Below are 19,803 nucleotides of genomic sequence, written 5' to 3'. Positions count from 1 at the left end.
TTTTAATTTTATTTTGCCACCATTTTTTTTCAATCATTTTTTTTATATCACCTACTTTATGTTTATGTGATTGTTTTATAATTTGTCACAATACTTAAGCTTTTTGTTCACTTATTTATCGCATTTATTAGCGCGACTGTTGGAATATTTTGATTTGCACTATGTTTTATATCACTTGGTTAGTCTCTGCTGTCATTCACGCATTATAGAATTTAGTGCGGTTTCTGAATAGACTAGTACACACCATGACAGTGCGGCCCAGCAAAAGTAAATCTGATCTACTCCAAGCCAAATTCGAAATATGGTTTTGCATAGTAATGCAAATCTCGCTGGACTTGCTGATGCAAGAATTGAAATTTTAGCTGTCATGTTTTCCCAACCTTTGCATTATTTTTATTTATTTTTTTAAAGGTAAATATGTTAGCAATGTATCTTAACCATTTAAAGTGAGATTACAGAGGAAGTAATCTTCCATTACTAAATTGTACCTATAATACTGTAAGGCTTACCTATAGGCAGGCCCGAACTGGGGGCGAAAAATAGGCCCGGGCATTTTGGATTGAGCAGCCCATGACATGTTTACCGGCCCCTTTCCTGCTCTGCACCCTGAAGGATCCCCTGGGAGAGGGGAGGGGGGAACCCGGCAGAGGTGTGAGGGGGGACCAGGAAAGCGCATGGGGGGGGGTGGAGAGCACAGGGAGGAACTTTGAGAACATGGGGTGGGGCGACAGCACAGGGGGGGAAGCAGAGTATGGGGCGCAGTGGAGAGCACAGGGGATAGGCAGAGAACACAGGGAGGAAGAGGAGAGCACAGGGCGGAAGCAGAGTATGGGGGGCAGTGGAGAGCACAGGGGATAGGCAGAGAACACAGGGAGGAAGAGGAGAGCACAGGGCGGAAGCAGAGAGTATGAGGGGATGTGGAGAGCACAGGGGGGCACTGGAGAGCACAGGGGGCAAAGAGTATGGGTGGGGTGGAGAGCACAGGGGGGGAAGCAGAAAGAAGCATTATGGGAGGAGCAGTGGGGGTGGCTGCATTTAGAAGAATCATTCTCTCCATCTTCCTCCTGCAGTCTTGGAATGCCTGCTTCTCCTCTTCCTCCCGCAGGCATTCAGAGACTGCAGGAGGAAGATGGAGAGAATGACTCTCCTAAATGCAGCCGTCCCCACTGCTCCTCCTATCCAGGTTACTGTTACTCACGTTCTCTCTCATCCAGTGTTCTGTCGAGAAATGCCCCCCATCGAAAAGTGCTTAAGGGCGCATGCGCCGTACGTAACATCACAACTGCTTATTTTACCATCAGCTATTGTGACGGCGCAGGCACACAGCTCCAAGGTGTCTGCTCTAGCTCCTCCCCTCTTTGTAGTCATGCCCCCGGCACAGACGGCTGACCTATACGTGCGGCCATGCAGCCGCGGCGAGGCCGAAGGTGTCTCCTCTAGCTCCACCCCCCTCATGTTTCCGTCCCCCTGGCGCCGATGGCTGAGCTTAACTGCCAGCTAGGCGGCCACGGAGAGGCCTAGTGACTGGCGCGGGCTCAAAGAGCAGCCCAGCTGCCTTGGGCCCTGCAAGGACTTGCGGCCCCGGCCCACTGGGCAAGTGCCCGGTTTGCCCTATGGCCAATCCGGGCCTGCCTATAGGTAGTGTAAATATCTCCTAAAAGTGCGCCGATTAGGAGATACTTGCTGTACGTGCAGCCAGTGACATCACTGGCACATGCGTTCTGAAGGAACGGCCACCAGTGCCATTCCTTCAGAGCCCTGTGCCGTGAATGGCGGCTCCCGTGAGCATGCGCAGGAGTGATGTCATCACGGCTCCGGCCAGTTACAGAGCCAAAGTCCACTAACCCGGAAGCAAGACGGGTGAAGATGGAAGCAACCTCCAGCAATGACATCACATCGCTGGAATGCTTCCTTTGTAAGCAAGTTTCACATAATGTGCTAGTATGCAATGCATAAAATTATAATATATAATATTTTTTTTTTAAATAACAAGCATGTTATACTTGCCTGCTCTGTGTAGTGGTTTTGCAGAGAGCAGCTCCAATCCTTTTTTCTTTTCGGGTCCCCTGCCAGCACTCCTGTCTCCTCCCCCCTCAAGCAGTGCCACCAGAGAAAGCAACTTGCCCTGGGGGGCACCGCTACGTTCTTGCTCCCGAGCCGCTGCTCTATGCGTCCATAAGACACATAGAGCCATGGCTCAGCCACGCCCCCCTCACTCTCTCCTCATTGGCTCACTGGCTGTGATTGACAGCAGTGTTAGCCAATAGGCTCCTGCTACTGTCTCCGCCAATGAGGGAGAGTCCCGGGACAGCCAAGGTTATTGTGAACATCGCTGGTTCAGAGGGACCTCAGGTAAGGGTTGTGGGGGGGGGGGGGGTCGGTGGGTGCTGCACACAGAATGTTTTTTTACCGTCAAACTGAGTCTTTGCATCGGGGGGGGAGAATGTCTAGCTTTGCCACTGATTGATGGTCAGTGGCACTTTGCACCCTCCATTCCCTCCTTAAATATACACGATTCCATCTTCATTAGTGGACAGTGCCCCTTTAAGATCCCCCCCCCCCCTTCCTTATCTCTCACTCTGCTGCAATCCTCCTTTCTCCTTCCTGCTGTGTTTACAAACATTCAGCCCATTCACAATGGAGGAAAAGGAGCTGAAAGTCTGTAAACACCTCTAGTGTTTGTGCTTGTGATGGATGTAGTGTTCACAAAGTACAGAGCTACTCTAATTGGCTCTGTACATTGTCACTGTGATCTGAGCTCTCCAGTGACAGCTCAGATCTCAGCCATTCACAAGTGTGTGTTTTCTGAAGTGCCATTTATAAACGTCACTTCAAAACTACATGTCCCAAACCCCTTTTAACCCCTTTCCCTCCGGCCACATGCATATATGTGGCCCATTGGTGGGTGGACAATAGAGCAGAGCAGCTGCATATATGTCTATATGTAAACAGTTTACTGTGCTGAGAGCGTTCTCCCAGCACAATAACTAAACTGTCATGGAAAGCTCCCAGTGCAATTGCAATCAGGAGTTTTCGATCATGTGATCCCCGTGACAGCCAATCGCAACAGTAACGTGATCGGAATGCTTCTGCTTCTCGACATTTTGATCCACTTAAAGGGCCAGGAGGTGGCGGCAGGAAGGGGTTAATCTAAACCCAGGCTATACCCTTTATTTTCACCTGATGATCCTGCCAGGAACACACTTCCTGTCCTAGGGTGACAACACTCGCCTTACCTGTCTTATGGAAGAGCAGCATTGTCGCCTTTTGGCTGCTCTCCTGATTTGGACTACACATACCTCCCACTCTCATCTGCATAACATAGGGGGATGAGTTCTGTAGTTCGCTGAAAAAATGAATGAGAGCTGCTAACCTTGTTTGAGATAGTTTAGTACACAGGAAGTTACATTTTTCTTTACTTTCAGACCTGCAAAGTAAAAAAAAAAAAAATCACTGTTGGCAGAGAGATTTGGTCCCCTTTACACCTTGACGTTATGGTGCATTGCATCAATGTGGGCGCATTACCATGCATTGTGTTATGGCACCCCATTCGTTTGAATATGCCGCTTACACACTAGAACAAACATAGAAACTCATCTGCACTTTTTGTGGCGCAGCGTAACACAACGCACAGTAGTGCTCTTGCAGTACAATGCAGAGCTGCCTTGGTGTGTTGCTGCAACACATACATATGAAGGGGCCCCTGGTGATCCAATCCTGTGTTGGCAAAATCCTTTCTGAGGTTCCCCCCTGTTTAATAACACTCACTGTGCATAGTGAGCCTCTAGTCTTTTAATAAATGAGCCCCATCGCCCCATGTCTCCTCTTCACACTCGTGAAATATATTGCATATTTGGCAGCTTTGCCCGTTTGCTGACTCCAAGTCCTGGAGGATTCATGTAAGTCAGTGGTGGTCAACATTCTGGATATGTAAGTCCTCAACATCATCAGAGGGATGCACATAAAATAGCACACACATAACAAGATAAAGGCAAAGACCATGGCCATGATACAAGAGATGGTCAGACTGCAGACATGATACAAATGTTTAGAGCCTGCGAGCATGACGGGGGAACCGGTCAGAGACTGCGGGCATGACGGGGGAGCCGGTCAGAGACTGCGGGCATGACGGGGGAGTCGGTCAGAGACTGCGGGCATGACGGGGGAGCCGGTCAGAGACTGCAGGCATGACGGGGGAGCCGGTCAGAGACTGCAGGCATGACGGGGGGAGCCGGTCAGAGACTGCGGGCATGACGGGGGGAGCCGGTCAGACTGCGGGCATGGCGGGGGAGCCGGTCAGAGACTGCGGGCATGGCGGGGGAGCCGGTCAGAGACTGCGGGCATGACGGGGGAGCCGGTCAGAGACTGCGGGCATGACGGGGGAGCCGGTCAGAGACTGCGGGCATGACGGGGGAGCCGGTCAGAGACTGCGGGCATGACGGGGGAGCCGGTCAGAGACTGCGGGCATGACGGGGGAGCCGGTCAGAGGCTGCGGGCATGACGGGGGAGCCGGTCAGAGGCTGCGGGCATGACGGGGGAGCCGGTCAGAGGCTGCGGGCATGACGGGGGAGCCGGTCAGAGGCTGCGGGCATGACGGGGGAGCCGGTCAGAGGCTGCGGGCATGACGGGGGAGCCGGTCAGAGGCTGCGGGCATGACGGGGGAGCCGGTCAGAGGCTGCGGGCATGACGGGGGAGCCGGTCAGAGGCTGCGGGCATGACGGGGGAGCCGGTCAGAGGCTGCGGGCATGACGGGGGAGCCGGTGAGAGGCTGCGGGCATGACGCGGGAGCCGGTGAGAGGCTGCGGGCATGACGCGAGAGCCGGTGAGAGGCTGCGGGCATGACGCGAGAGCCGGTGAGAGACTGCGGGCATGACGCGAGAGCCGGTCAGAGGCTGCTGGCATGACGCGAGAGCCGGTGAGAGGCTGCGGGCATGACGCGAGAGCCGGTGAGAGGCTGCGGGCATGACGCGAGAGCCGGTGAGAGGCTGCGGGCATGACGCGAGAGCCGGTGAGAGGCTGCGGGCATGACGCGAGAGCCGGTGAGAGGCTGCGGGCATGACGCGAGAGCTGGTGAGAGGCTGCGGGCATGACGCCGGAGACTGTCAGAGACTAGGGGCAAGCTGCTGGAGAAAGTCATAGCCTGAGACCTATTGCAGGAGACTGATGGAGATCACTGCTATAACAGGGTGAATGAGGAAATGCAAATAAGTGACTGTAGGGGCCCCCGAGGGCCACACTAAAAGTGCCAGAGGGCCGCAGATTGGGCACCAGGGACATAAGGAAACAATTAGATAGTAAATTCTATTTTCATAGTTTACCATCTGCTGACGGTGGAGTTCAGCATGAAATTCCAGTGACAAGGAAATTTCAGAGCCGTCTGTCCAGATCATTGGCGGCATTTTCCACTGACGTGTTTTTTGTTTGTTAAAGAGGGGCAAGTTATGATGAAATGGTGCAACCTCATCTTTAAAGAACTGCAGAGACCATGAGATTCTACAGAAATTGTTTCCATTTTGCCATTTTCAGGGCTTGGAAGAAGCCAAAGTCCTATGTTCTGTTACTTGTATAGATAATAATAAAAGTTCAATATTTTAAAGCAGCTTGAAGTGATTGTTAAACGATCACCTTGTGAAACAACCAATTCAATTAAACACTTTTGTATAGATATTAAAAAAAAAAAAAAAAAGAAAACTTTTTTTTCCCTTTCTTATAAGTTATCACATTTCTTCTGTTCTCGTCTGCAGAGCTGGGGGAGGAGAAGCAGCAGCACACGGAGTTTCCCAGTGAACGACTGTGCAGAGGGGAGGGGGGGTGTCAGGACAGGTCTGATCATTGGAGAAGAGCATACTGAGTTCCCAGCATAGAGAACTGACTACGATGTGCTCTCCTGCTTAGCGTGGTCAGTTTTGAATACGAAAGCAGAGGGACTGGCAGTGACACCAGGGATTTCACACAAAAGAAGCAATACAAAGAGAACAGGAGACTTTCTCATACATGGTACAGCAGGCACATATCAAGAATATGAAGTGTTGGGGTAACAAATCTATGTCAGTGTAAAACAATACAAGCAGTACATCTGTAGAATACATGCATAGTTCCCCATACTTTATCCTGCAAGTACAGAAAAGTACCTATGGATCTGCCAGCACTCCACTCCTAATGTCCTGTTGTAGGTTGACAACGCAATACCACCTTCTATACTGAAGTGGCAAGAAATGGAACAGAACACTTTCAGTGGTATATTTAAAACTGAATTCCAGAATAAGTAACATTTGTCTAAATAAATTCATCATGTGTATTCTTCCTTGAATCGTATATTTCTTCCAGATCTGTGCAGTCATCCAGTGTGAGACTTTCCCTCTGTGTAGGAGATTCCTGTAATAAAGACCACTCACTTCTGCTCTCTCTCCTTGTGCAGGGTGGCTGGTCTGGTCTCCGCCCCCTCCTGTAGTTTTCTCCAGGCAGCCTGTAGTGGGTGGAGCTTCGTGGGGCCCTTCCCACAGCTCTGCTCTATGCACAGGCTTTGTACAGCACAATTATGATGTCACAGCTACTTTTTCAGAGTAATATCTGGGTTTGCAAAGATATTTGATTTACACAACGTGGATGTCTTACCTACTGTACCTGGTGAGTCACTGGCCTGAAAAAAGCATTCATCCTGTTTTTATTTGGGAATCTCAGGCTGCTTGCTTGTTCCAGATCAGTGAGGCCAATCCTAGGATGACAGCCCTGGAACTTGCACCTTGAAAAACAAGTTGGTAGTTGCAGCTGCCGTATGCATCTATTGATTAGCCGGTGGATAGGGCAGCATCTTCCAGCAACACAAAGCAATTATTTTGATGTTCCCCACAGCACTTTTTTTCTGCCACTAGATGTCCTCGCTATGATGACATCACTCAACCCACTTCCTCTGAGCGCAGATCATCCTGTACCCGCCCCCAGCCTGTGACTGGACAGTGAAAGAAAAAGCAGCACAGTGATGAGCTCATCTGTCACTCTGCTCTCTCCTCCCATCAGCATGTTCCTTGTCAGTTCATTGTACTGCTTGTATAGAGAATGTGAAGGGCTGGTACCAGGTTTAATTTAGGCACCGCTTGCAATTAATAAAAACAAATATAATAATGTATTGATTACATTGTTACATTGCTGTATACATTTGTGCCTGGAGTTCAGCATTAATGTTGACCATTGATATAAAGAGTCTGTCTGTATTTAATGTCTTCTCATCCAGCAAGTGTCCTTTATCCAGACTTAACTCGAGTCCCTCTGTCCTGCAGATTCAGAACTTCAATAATGAATTCTGGACGGGTTTGCAGCTGGCGTGTTGGGAGAAAGACGAGGAGCCATGGACGTACTTCCCGGATCTCTCCATTTACTTGCGTGACAGCGACAATGCCACTCGCTCCTTCCGCCTCACCATGAAGCCTCAGGTTGTCTTTCTATTCATTGCTTCTGTCATCTCAATGTTTACTGCTTAATGTATTTCCAGACAGGAGGTGGGCATAAGCTGGCCTGACTTGTGGCAAAGGGACATGGACGTTGACCTTGGGTGGCTGACTGACCCTTGTTTACTTTTTTATTTTTAATGGTTGGCTATGCATGATCTTGTACAGAGGTCTCTAAACTTTTCAGCGCAAAGGTCACATTGTATGTTTTACATTCACCCGCAAAAAAAACCTTAAATCAGTTTTATCATCAGCTGTCTCTCCATACATCGGGGTCCCCTACAGAGTCTCTCCATACATCGGGGTCCCCATCAGAGTCTCTCCATACATCGGGGTCCCCATCAGAGTCTCTCCATACATCGGGGTCCCCTACAGAGTCTCTCCATACATCGGGGTCCCCATCAGAGTCTCTCCATACGTCGGGGTCCCCATCAGAGTCTCTCCATACGTCGGGGTCCCCATCAGAGTCTCTCCATACGTCGGGGTCCCCATCAGAGTCTCTCCATACGTCGGGGTCCCCATCAGAGTCTCTCCATACATCGGGGTCCCCATCAGAGTCTCTCCATACATCGGGGTCCCCATCAGAGTCTCTCCATACATCGGGGTCCCCATCAGAGTCTCTCCATACATCGGGGTCCCCATCAGAGTCTCTCCATACATCGTGGTCCCCATCAGAGTCTCTCCATACATCGTGGTCCCCATCAGAGTCTCTCCATACATCGTGGTCCCCATCAGAGTCTCTCCATACATCGTGGTCCCCATCAGAGTCTCTCCATACATCGTGGTCCCCATCAGAGTCTCTCCATACATCGTGGTCCCCATCAGAGTCTCTCCATACATCGTGGTCCCCATCAGAGTCTCTCCATACAACAGGGTCCCCATCAGAGTCTCTCCATACAACAGGGTCCCCAACAGAGTCTCTCCATACAACAGGGTCCCCAACAGAGTCTTTCCTTACATCAGGGTCCCCATCAGTCTCTCCATACATCAGGGTCCCCATCAGAGACTCTCTCCATACAACAGGGTCCCCATCAGAGCACCCCCTTACATTGGGGTCCCCATCAGAGCACCCCCTTACATTGGGGTCCCCATCAGAGCACCCCCTTACATTGGGCATCAGACTCTTCTTATATCAAGGTCTACCCCTTAGGTCGGGGGTCCCCACCAGAGTCTGCCCTTTACGCCAGAATGGAGACCATAGGCAGCTTCTGCTTACCTTCATACTCAGTGCACATTGAGGATATGTTACTGACCCTAGTTGCAGGCCGTAAAAAATCTTGTAGTGGGTCAGATGTGGCCTGTGGGTCGTAGTTTGAGACCCCTGATCTTGTACATGGGAGCAAATAGTGATTTGCTGTGACAAGAATTACCTAAAATGTATTGGGGTGTATGACTCTGTACAGATGAGCACTTGGAGAAGATCAACAGTGTTTTACTCAGTATAGACTTCTCTTGCTCCCGAGATGGACTGTGGACTATGGGATTTGTAGTGTGCATAGAGCAGTACAGATCAGTGCTATGGAGAGGAAACGATTTGCCTTGAATTAGTTAAGTGCCAGGTTCACTTCAAAGTGGATATAGGGTGACAGCCTAAAATTTATCCCACCCCCATTGAAGTCCTTTTGGCCGATATGATATGTAACGCACTCAAATGCTCATCTATCAGCAGCCCCAGGCTGTCATTCGTTGTTTAGTCTACAGTACAGACATGGTGGGGGTGGGTCACATAGGTGCTCTCACTTGGTTCAGCCATGATGGTGGATCACATAGGTTCTCTCACTTGGTTCAGCCATGATGGTGGATCGCATAGGTGCTCTCACTTGGTTCAGCCATGATGGTGGATCGCATAGGTGCTCTCACTTGGTTCAGCCATGATGGTGGATCGCATAGGTGCTCTCACTTGGTTCAGCCATGATGGTGGATCGCATAGGTGCTCTCACTTGGTTCAGCCATGATGGTGGATCACATAGGTGCTCTCACTTGGTTCAGCCATGATGGTGGATCACATAGGTGCTCTCACTTGGTTCAGCCATGATGGTGGATCACATAGGTTCTCTCACTTGGTTCAGCCTAACCGTGGCTCTGTCTAAACACCCATCCCACCTCTGACAATCCCTCTGTCCCAGCTAAATGGAGCCTGGAGCTTGCTGGTAGGTAAGGGTTTTCTCTGCTTTATATGTTGGATTACAGGAAATTTTGGAGAGTCGACTTAGATTAAATTAAAACCACCAATGGCCAGGGGGCTTTGTGTAGCCGTTTTTCATAATCTTTCTAGGGCAGAACGTCTTTTAACAAATATAAATGCATGTAAATTATATTTGTAAAGATCTGTGGTCATGGGGAGTTTTATAATAGATATTATCTAGAGCAGTGGTTCTCATGCAATCAATTGTTCCAAGAACTTCCATGCACCAAAAAAAAAGAAAGTCATGTATTCATACAGAAAAGCATGGAAATACAAAATATGCATTGAAATACTGGTAGGTTCTAAATGGGGATGGGTGTCACTTTGCGGGAATGGGGGTTCTAGAAGGGGTGAGGAGACTCTGCAACAGGCTTGGTGGCCCTGTAGGGAATTAGGTTTCAGGAGTGAGAGTGGAACTGGGGAAACTGTGGGGTATGGGGTCTCTGGAGGGGGCTGTGGGTCTCTCAAGAGGCTGGGGACTTTACTGGGGCACTGTGGAGGGCTAGGGGGTGATCTGTAGGGGGCTGCGTGGCACTGTGGGAGGTTCGAGACAACTGGGAAGAGGGGGGCACTGAGGAAGTTTGAGGGCCACTATGGAGGGTTGGGGGCACTATGGGAGCTGAAAAGCCCTGTGGAAGGTTAGGAGATCTGCAGGTGGTTTGTTAGGAGGGAGGCCGCAGGCCACAGCCTGGTGGTTGAGAACTACTGGCCTGAGGCAGCCAGGACATGTTCCACATCCAGCCAAGTTCTGGGTGAGCTGGATTTATGTCTATAGCGCACCAATGTTTGCAATCTGAGACGTAAACTGTTGTTTCAGTTTGTGATTTGCTAACCGCTCCATACAAAACAAGAAGAGTTTATTTTCCATGTTGCGAAATAGGCTTCAGCCTGTCCAAACCTGCAGACAGTCGGACACAGGCACTTCTCAGAACATCGTATCTAAAGCTGCAGGGAAAACAGATTCGGTCCATTTTCATTTGAAGTATATCCAAACCCCAAAAAATTTAATGTCGGCATATCAGTTCTTGGCTGTGGTGAGTGCATTCATTTTTATTTTTTTCAGGCTTTTTGTCCTTCATTTTCATACACCAAAAAGAAAACAAATGCAATCACCACCATCTAAGGATTGATGAGCTGCAATATATGAAGTTTTTTCTTGGGTTTATATACTTTAATTTTAGTTCATCCTAAAAAGGAACCTGTTATATTAGAAATATGGAGTTGCCATTGATAGTTTGTTTTACCGCAACTCGTGTTCAGTGCATTAGACATTGTATGTAGGTCAGGCAGGTCAGTGGTCAGTATTTGTAGGTCAGGCAGGTCAGTGTATGTAGGTCAGGCAGGTCAGTGGACAGTGTATGTAGGTCAGGCAGGTCAGTGGACAGTGTATGTAGGTCAGGCAGGTCAGTGTATGTAGGTCAGGCAGGTCAGTGTATGTAGGTCAGGCAGGTCAGTGTATGTAGGTCAGGCAGGTCAGTGTATGTAGGTCAGGCAGGTCAGTGTATGTAGGTCAGGCAGGTCAGTGTATGTAGGTCAGGCAGGTCAGTGGTCAGTGTATGTAGGTCAGGCAGGTCAGTGGTCAGTATTTGTAGGTCAGGCAGGTCAGTGGACAGTGTATGTAGGTCAGGCAGGTCAGTGGTCAGTGTATGTAGGTCAGGCAGGTCAGTGGTCAGGTTGGTCAGTGGTCAGTGTATGTAGGTCAGGCAGGTCAGTGTATGTAGGTCAGGCAGGTCAGTGGTCAGTATTTGTAGGTCAGGCAGGTCAGTGGTCAGTGTATGTAGGTCAGGCAGGTCAGTGGTCAGTGTATGTAGGTCAGGCAGGTCAGTGGACAGTGTATGTAGGTCAGGCAGGTCAGTGTATGTAGGTCAGGCAGGTCAGTGTATGTAGGTCAGGCAGGTCAGTGTATGTAGGTCAGGCAGGTCAGTGTATGTAGGTCAGGCAGGTCAGTGGTCAGTGTATGTAGGTCAGGCAGGTCAGTGTATGTAGGTCAGGCAGGTCAGTGGTCAGTGTATGTAGGTCAGGCAGGTCAGTGGTCAGTGTATGTAGGTCAGGCAGGTCAGTGGTCAGTGTATGTAGGTCAGGCAGGTCAGTGGACACTGTATGTAGGTCAGGCAGGTCAGTGGTCAGTATTTGTAGGTCAGTGGTCAGTGTATGTAGGTCAGGCAGGTCAGTGGACAGTGTATATAGGTCAGGCAGGTCAGTGGTCAGTATTTGTAGGTCAGGCAGGTCAGTGGACAGTGTATGTAGGTCAGGCAGGTCAGTGGACAGTGTATGTAGGTCAGGCAGGTCAGTGTATGTAGGTCAGGCAGGTCAGTGGTCAGTGTATGTAGGTCAGGCAGGTCAGTGTGTAACGGTCAGTGTCAGGCAGGTGTGTTTACTGGTCAGCATTGATGGGCACTGGTAAGTCACACAACCCCGCTGCCCAGCCCCCCCACCCCACCCCTCCTGGTTTTTGGACTTCGGGCTGAAGCCCCTGGTCTTTTTGCCACCTAGCAATGCCCCTGCTGGTCAGCCCAGACTGTATTTTTTAAGGGCGCGGCAGCCCAGTTTAATTTTAACGAATTAAAACTTCACAGAAAGTCTTCCCTCGCAGGGGGTTCCACCATCATTGTATAACAAACACTTCGGCCTCCCGGCTCACTCACTCTTACTTAGTCAAACTCCCTCCTGGAGCTTACTTGCTCAGCGGCGTGCTGTTTGGTCGCAGGCCACATCTGCCTCCTGCAGACATACATGATCAGACTCCTAGAGATCGCCTGTCTCTCCTTCGTGGAGCCGTCTCCACCTGAAAGCTCTCCCGACTCCTACACCAGGACACCTGCCTGTAGGGTGGAGCTGTTCCCAAGTGTGAGCCCTGAGCTCTCCTCCTGAGGGGAATATAAACCCAGCCCACAGGTGTGCAATCATCATCCCTGTCTGCAAAAACCAGGCTGAAGGTGCTAATATGCAACGTGACCTGGGGTCTACAATATATACATTATCTCACAAAAGTGAGTACACCCCCGCGTATTTTAGTATATCTTTTCATGTGACAACACTGAAGAAATGCCACTTTGCTACAATGTCAAGTAGTGAGTGTACAGCTTGTATAACAGTGTAAATTTTCTAGGGACAACAAATTTACATTGTTATACAAGCTGTACACTCACTACTTGACATTGTAGCAAAGTGTCATTTCCCCAGTGTTATCACATGAAAAGATATTATAACATTTTTACAAAAATGTGAGGGGTGTATGAAAAGTATTGGGACGCCTGCCTTTACACGCGCATGAACTTTAATGGCTTCCCAGTCTTAGTCCGTAGGGTTCAATATTGAGTTGGCCCACCCTTTGCAGCTATAACAGCTTCAACTCTTCTGGGAAGGCCGTCCACAAGGTTTAGGAGTGTGTCTATATGGGAATGTTTGACCATTCTTACGGAAACGCATTTGTAAAGTCAGGCACTGATGTTGAACGAGAAGGTCTGGCGTGTGTGTGTGTGTGTGTGTGTGTGTGTGTGTGTGTGTGTGTGTGTGTATGTACAGTGTCTCACAAAAGTGAGTACACCCCTCACATTTTTGTAAATATTTTATTATATCTTTTTATGTGACAACACTGAAGAAATGACACTTTGCTACAATGTAAAGTAGTGGGTGTACAGCTTGTATAACAGTGTAAATTTGCTGTCCCCTCAAAATAACTCAACACACAGCCATTAATGTCTAAACCACTGGCAACAAAAGTGGGTACACCCCTAAGTAAAAATGTCCAAACTGGGCCCAATTAGCCATTTTCCCTCCCCGGTGTCATGTGACTTATTAGTGTTACAAGTTCTCAGGTGTGAATGGGGAGCAGGTGTGTTAAATTTGGTGTTATCGCTCTCACTCTCTCATACTGGTCACTGGAAGTTCAACATGGCACCTCATGGCAAAAAACTCTCTGAGGATCTGAAAAAAAGAATTGTTGCTCTACATAAAGATGGCCTAGGCTATAAGAAGATTGCCAAGACCCTGAAACCGAGCTGCAGCACAGTGGCCAAGACCATAAAGCGGTTTAACAGGACAGGTTCCACTCAGAACAGGACTCGCCATGCTCGACCAAAGAAGTTGAGTACTCAGACCATACGCTGCACACTGCATCAAATTGGTCTGCATGACTGTCGTCCCAGAAGGAAGCCTCTTCTAAAGATTATGCACAACAAAGCCCGCAAACAGTTGGCTGAAGACAAGCAGACTAAGGACATGGATTACTGGAACCATGTCCTGTGGTCTGATGAGACCAAGATAAACTTATTTGGCTCAGATAGTGTCAAGCGTGTGTGGCGGCAACCAGGTGAGGAGTACAAAGACAAGTGTGTCTTGCCTACAGTCTTGCCTACAGTCAAGAATGGTGGTGGGAGTGTCATGGTCTGGAGCTGCATGAGTGCTGCCGGCACTGGGGAGCTACAGTTCATTGAGGGAACCATGAATGCCAACATGTACTGTGACATACTGAAGCAGAGCATGATCCCCTCCCTTAGGAGACTGGGCCACAGGGCAGTATTCCAACATGATAACGACCCCAAACACTGTTCCAAGATAACCACTGCCTTGCTAAAGAAGCTGAGGGTAAAGGTGATTTACTGGCCAAGCATGTCTCCAGACCTAAACCCTATTGAGCATCTGTGGGGCATCCTCAAATGGAAGGTGGAGGAGCGCAAGGTCTCTAACATCCACCAGCTCTGTGATGTCGTCATGGAGGAGTGGAAGAGGACTCCACTGGCAACCTGCGAAGGTCTGGGGAACTCCATGTCCAAGAGTGTTAAGGCAGTGCTGGAAAATAATGGTGCATTGACCATTGACCCTTTGGGCCCAATTTGGACATTTTCACTTAGGGGTGTACTCACTTTTATTGCCAGCAGTTTATACATTAATGGCTGTGTGTTGAGTTATTTTGAGGGGACAGCAAATTTACACTGTTATACAAGCTGTACACTCACTACTTTACATTGTAGCAAAAGTGTCATTTCTTCAGTGTTGTCACATGAAAAGATATAATAAAATATTTACAAAAATGTGAGGGGTGTACTCACTTTTGTGAGATACTGTATGTGTGTGTATGTATGTATATATGTGTGTATATATGTGTGTGTATATGTGTGTGTGTGTATGTGTGTGTATATGTATATATATATATATATATATATATATATGTGTGTGTGTGTGTGTGTGTGTGTGTGTATGTATATATATAATATATTCGATTAGATTTCCCTTTTTTTTTTTGTATTCATAAAAGATATCTACTTCATAAAAATAGGTGGTTGGACTATAACCAGGGGATAATTCAGATAGATCTCCCAATCCCTAGTAAGCATATCATATTTTCTTAAATAAACATGTTGGCTGACAATCGCGTATGAATTCTGAAATGCACTACTGGATGGTCATATTTTCTTAAATGTCATTCTTTGTCATATATTTTAATTATGTCTAAATAAAAATTAGTATATTTTTATCAACTTATCTTTACCTACTACTGATGGACATAGTATCCCCTGGCAAAATCCCAATTGATTTGGAGAAAGAGGTTCTCCTCTTCTCTCTTTTTTTTTTGTTGTATTCATAAAAGATAGTAAACAAAAAGGCGAGTGCGCTCTTTCTATTCTGTAAGATCGTATTTTTCTCTCTGTATATATCTGTACACATGCACTGTTGTAATGACGACATATTTACTTTCCATAGCTGTACATCCAATCTGTGATGACCTTCCGTACGGACATGAATTGTTACCGCTTCGGCATCTCACCCTCCTCGAACGCGCTGGTTATTGGGGCCACCGTCATGGAAGGCTTCTACGTCCTATTTGACAGAGCAGAGAAGAGGGTCGGTTTTGCAGTCAGCAGCTGTGCAGGTAGGTGAAGCTGAGCAAAGCGATTGCCTCCTATTGGGAAGTCAGAGAAAATCTTGGCGATGGGTCGCAGACGGAACTAAAAAGCGAACAGAAATGTCAATCCCCGCTCCCCAAAAACTGAACTGATATCACGGGGACTTTTTCATTTTAGAAAGCTTTTAATTACTGTCCGTGCATAAAAAAACAAGAAAACATGCGTCTCTGCAGTACATTCACATTTCTCTTTTAAAGATCCTACATGTACAGAAAACTACATTTTAATCTACCAGAAATGCACTCCTGTTGTGGGCTGACAACACAGCTCCTTCTTCTGGACTGAGATTATTAAAAGACAACTGGGCAGGGCTGACACCATTTCTTGTAAACTACTGAATCTCTCCCCCTCTCCTCTCCTCATCTCCACCACACATGGATTAATTGTTCTATAGTCCAATATAAGAACAGGGAGGGCTGATCAGACTCCTTAAAGTACAATTCTAGCCTTAATCTAACTAGCTTTTAAAAATGTCCCCTCCCCCCTCCTAATACTTTTATGCTGGGTAACCTGTGTAAACAAGATGTATACCCTTATCTATATTCATGTAATAGGAAAAGTGCAGCGCTAGAAACATGAATGTATAAACCTAGGGAAAAAACACAATTGAATTTGTGGTGAAAATAAGCAAAACAAGTAGTGTGATAAAAACACCAATGTAATGTGCACTGCAAGTGAGAAAAGTGCAATATATCAAACGGGTAACACCATAGGCACCATATGACCAGGGGACACCTTAAAGGTAAAAACGCATATAACAAAATATCAAGTGCATTTGTTGTAACAGTAAAAATTAACCTTTAACGCAGTATGGCACAGTGTGAAAGTCCATCAATAATAAATGGCATGATGTATTCCTCCTGAGAAAACTCATGATGGTGTAGATATCAGATGTTTAATAGGTCTCTAATGAACATCGGTAGTGATAATCCAATTTTTACACGACACCCAGGACTGTGCTTCCTATTCAGCCCACTTCGATCCAGTCATGTGAGCGCTTCCCTGTGTCTGCCAGCAGCGGCTGCAGGGGAGAGGAGGAAGCGCAGACAACATTTTCAAGTGCTCTCTCCTCTCCCCATAGCTGCCACTGGCAGACACAGGGGGACTGTGACCGGACTGTAATGTGCTGAAAATAGGTAAGCCATAGCTCCCAACTGTCCCTGATTTCGAGGGACTGTCCCTGATTTGGAAAAAAGTCTGTCCCTTTTTCCATCCAATTTCTAAATTGCTGCATTTGTAAATTTCAAAACCAGTATAAAAGGAATAGTAGTGGTAAAAAAATAAGCAATCATGGAGTGCGACTTGTCGGGGACCTTGCAGCCCCAAGTCGCAGGATGGGTCGCACAGATGTGTAAGAGCCCTTAGGCTGTTGAAAAAGCATAGAGGCTGCATTGGATGTCTTTGTAATTGGCTAATCCTGACTATAACTAGTATGGGCCCAGGTGCAGCATATAGTATACATGCCTACTTGCATAGAACACAAGCCTGCATAGGCACATGTTTGACGAGGACCCCGCAACGCCTGACAAGCGGGCAGCACTCAGCATGCAGCCTCCCAAGGCTGGCCGTGACAGTGTGTTTGCATGGACGCATGTTGCGTAAACGCAGGTTTTACAAGCACATGTTGGTATAGACCTGTGGGCATAAGTGTGTATGTATGTTGCATAGATATACATGTTTGCATAAACACATGGTGCATAGACACATGTTTGCTTAGATGCGTGTTGCGTAATATATGTTGCATAAACACATCACATAAACGCATGCTTATTCCATAAATGCATGTCTCCATGGGCACGTATTATGTAAGTGCATGCTTGCATGGACATGCGCTTCGTGTTTTGCTTAAACGCATATTTGCTTAAGCACATACCTACATGCTTCCATAAACGCAAGCCTCCATAAATGCATATTGCTTAACCACCTCAATACAGGGCACTTATACCCCCTTCCTGCCCAAGCCATTTTTCAGTTTTCAGCGCTGTCGCACTTTGAATGACAATTGCGCGGTCATGTTACACTGCACCTTGATTAAATTTTTATCATTTTTTTCCCCACAAATAGAGCTTTCTTTTGGTGGTATTTGATCACCTCTGCGGTTTTTATTTATTGCGCTATAAACAAAAGAAGAGGGACAATTTTGAAAAAACACAATATTTTTTACTTTTTGCTATAATAAATATCCAATTTTTTTTTAACAAATTTTTTCCTCAGTTTAGGCCGATACGTATTCTTCTACATATTTTTGGTAAAAAAAAATTGCGATAAGCGTATATTAATTGGTTTGCGCAAAAGTTATAGCGTCTACAAAATAGGGGATAGATTTATAGCATTTTTATTATTTATTTATTTTTTACTAGTAATGGCGGCGATCTGCAATTTTTATTGTGACTGCGATATTGCGGCGGACACATCGGACACTTTTGACACATTTTTGGGACCATTCACATTTATACAGCGATCAATGCTATAAAATTGCATTGATTACTGTGTAAATGTGACTGGCAGGGAAGGGGTTAACACTAGGGGGCGCTCGAGGGGTTAATGTATGACCTAAGGAGGTGATTCTAACTGTGGGGGGAGGGGACTGACTGGGGGAGGTGACCGATCGCTGTCCCTATGTACAAGGGACACGCCATCGGTCTCCTCTCCTCTCTGACAGGACGTGGATCTGTGTTTACATGCACAGATCCACGCTCCTGCTCTGTTACCCGGCAATCGCGGGTGCCCGGCGGACATCGCGGCCGCCGGGCACGCGCACCGGGTCCCGAGTGACGCAGCGGGCATGCGCCGCCTAGTGGCTCGGGAGGGCGAGGACGTCATATGACGTCCTCCCAGAACAACAGAAGCCTTGTCCAGCCGTCATATGACGGTGGGCGGTGGCTTAGTGGTTAAATGCATGCTGGCATGTTTTCATTTATACTGCATACGTATATGCTTAGTTTGAACTGTATACATATGTGCTTATTTACATTAAACTGTATATATGTGTGTGTATATGTATGTATGAAGTTGTGTGTGTGTGTGTGTGTGTGTGTATATATATATATATATATATATATATATATATATATATATATATATATATATATATAAAACAGTAATTTGTGTGTGTGTGTATGTGTGATAGATATATGCTTATTTGCCTAGGACTACATACATATCTGTTTTTTTGCCTAGGACTATATACATACATATGTGCTAATTTCCTTGAGCTGCATACTTAGATGCATGAACGGCAAGAATACTTGTATGCTTGCATACCTACGGGGTTGTATGGCGGTAGACCAACATTGTCTGTCTGGGCCTGCATCCTTGTTGAACCACGTATTAGTTTGTCTAATACAGTCACTTTATTATGTATCTGTTAGACTAGCTAAATGACTTAGAAGGATGAGGCAGGTACACTGCCCTCAGGTTCAGCGGTCTGGCAATGTTCACGTCTCCTGTTGGACCAATAGCATCAAGGTGATCTGAGCCACTGTGGTGCCCGACCTCGGGTAAGCCTGGTTAGTACTTGAATGGGAGACTGTCCAGGTTTTCCTCTTAAGTGAGGGAGGCATCTGAGGTTGCTCTGTTGAGAGTATCTCAGACCATAAGATTTTAGAGCAGTCTCTGAGGAGGTTCGCTCCTTCCTTAGTCGGGTCAGTCATGGCCTTGTGTTGGATTATGGAGCAAAAGTTATGGGCTCATTATTGTATAACAATTAAATGGTAGCTTCAAAACTGAACAGGGACATGAGGTCTATCTTAAGATCTCAATCCGCTGGGAATCCTTCTGTTTCAGATAGGCTTGGTCTGTTCAGTGATGACTTCACTGCAAGAGGTAGATTGTGGGGACCATAATCATCAGAAAACACACAGCTTCTTGTGCCGGGATGTTTCCAGCCTCAAAGATTTCTGTAATTGTAGGGGAAAGTCGTCTGTTTGCTTTTTTGTGACCATCCTTCGGAGTGGCCACAGCTTCTGAGGTTCACAGAGCTCCTAGCTTCCGTGCTAGACTTGCTAAAGATGCAGGGGGTGTCAATCTCAGTATACCTCAATAACCTTTGCTCAGGAAGCAGTTGGTCTAGATTTTTCCTTCGATGCACTTTGCAGTAGGAAGCTGTATCTAGGTTGAAGCACATTCCTTATGTACAGTCCTACTCCAAGTTCCAGACAGAGAAAATGATCCTCTACCAAGACCTGAAGATCCAGGCATTGGATTGCTGAAGGGCTCTATTCCCGGGGTGTTGCACAGTTATAGATTGGTGATTGATGTTCGGAAT

At 47.2% G+C, this 19,803-nt stretch overlaps 1 protein-coding gene across 1 annotated transcript in view; it reads left to right on the top strand.

Annotated features, from left to right (window-relative positions):
* The window catches only part of BACE2 (beta-secretase 2), a 93,649-nt gene that overhangs the window by 63,189 nt on the left and 10,657 nt on the right, over positions 1–19,803 (top strand). Inside the window, exons 7-8 of the mRNA XM_073617224.1 lie at positions 7,278–7,430; positions 15,334–15,502. Of these exons, the coding sequence (XP_073473325.1) occupies positions 7,278–7,430; positions 15,334–15,502 (322 nt within the window). The remainder of the gene's footprint in view (positions 1–7,277; positions 7,431–15,333; positions 15,503–19,803) is intronic.

The sequence above is a fragment of the Aquarana catesbeiana genome, linkage group LG02 (assembly GCF_042186555.1).
Source record: "Aquarana catesbeiana isolate 2022-GZ linkage group LG02, ASM4218655v1, whole genome shotgun sequence".
Taxonomy (NCBI): Eukaryota; Metazoa; Chordata; class Amphibia; order Anura; family Ranidae; genus Aquarana; species Aquarana catesbeiana.
Note: the sequence above shows the minus strand (reverse complement) of the source record. Positions and strands in the feature narration are given on the sequence as shown.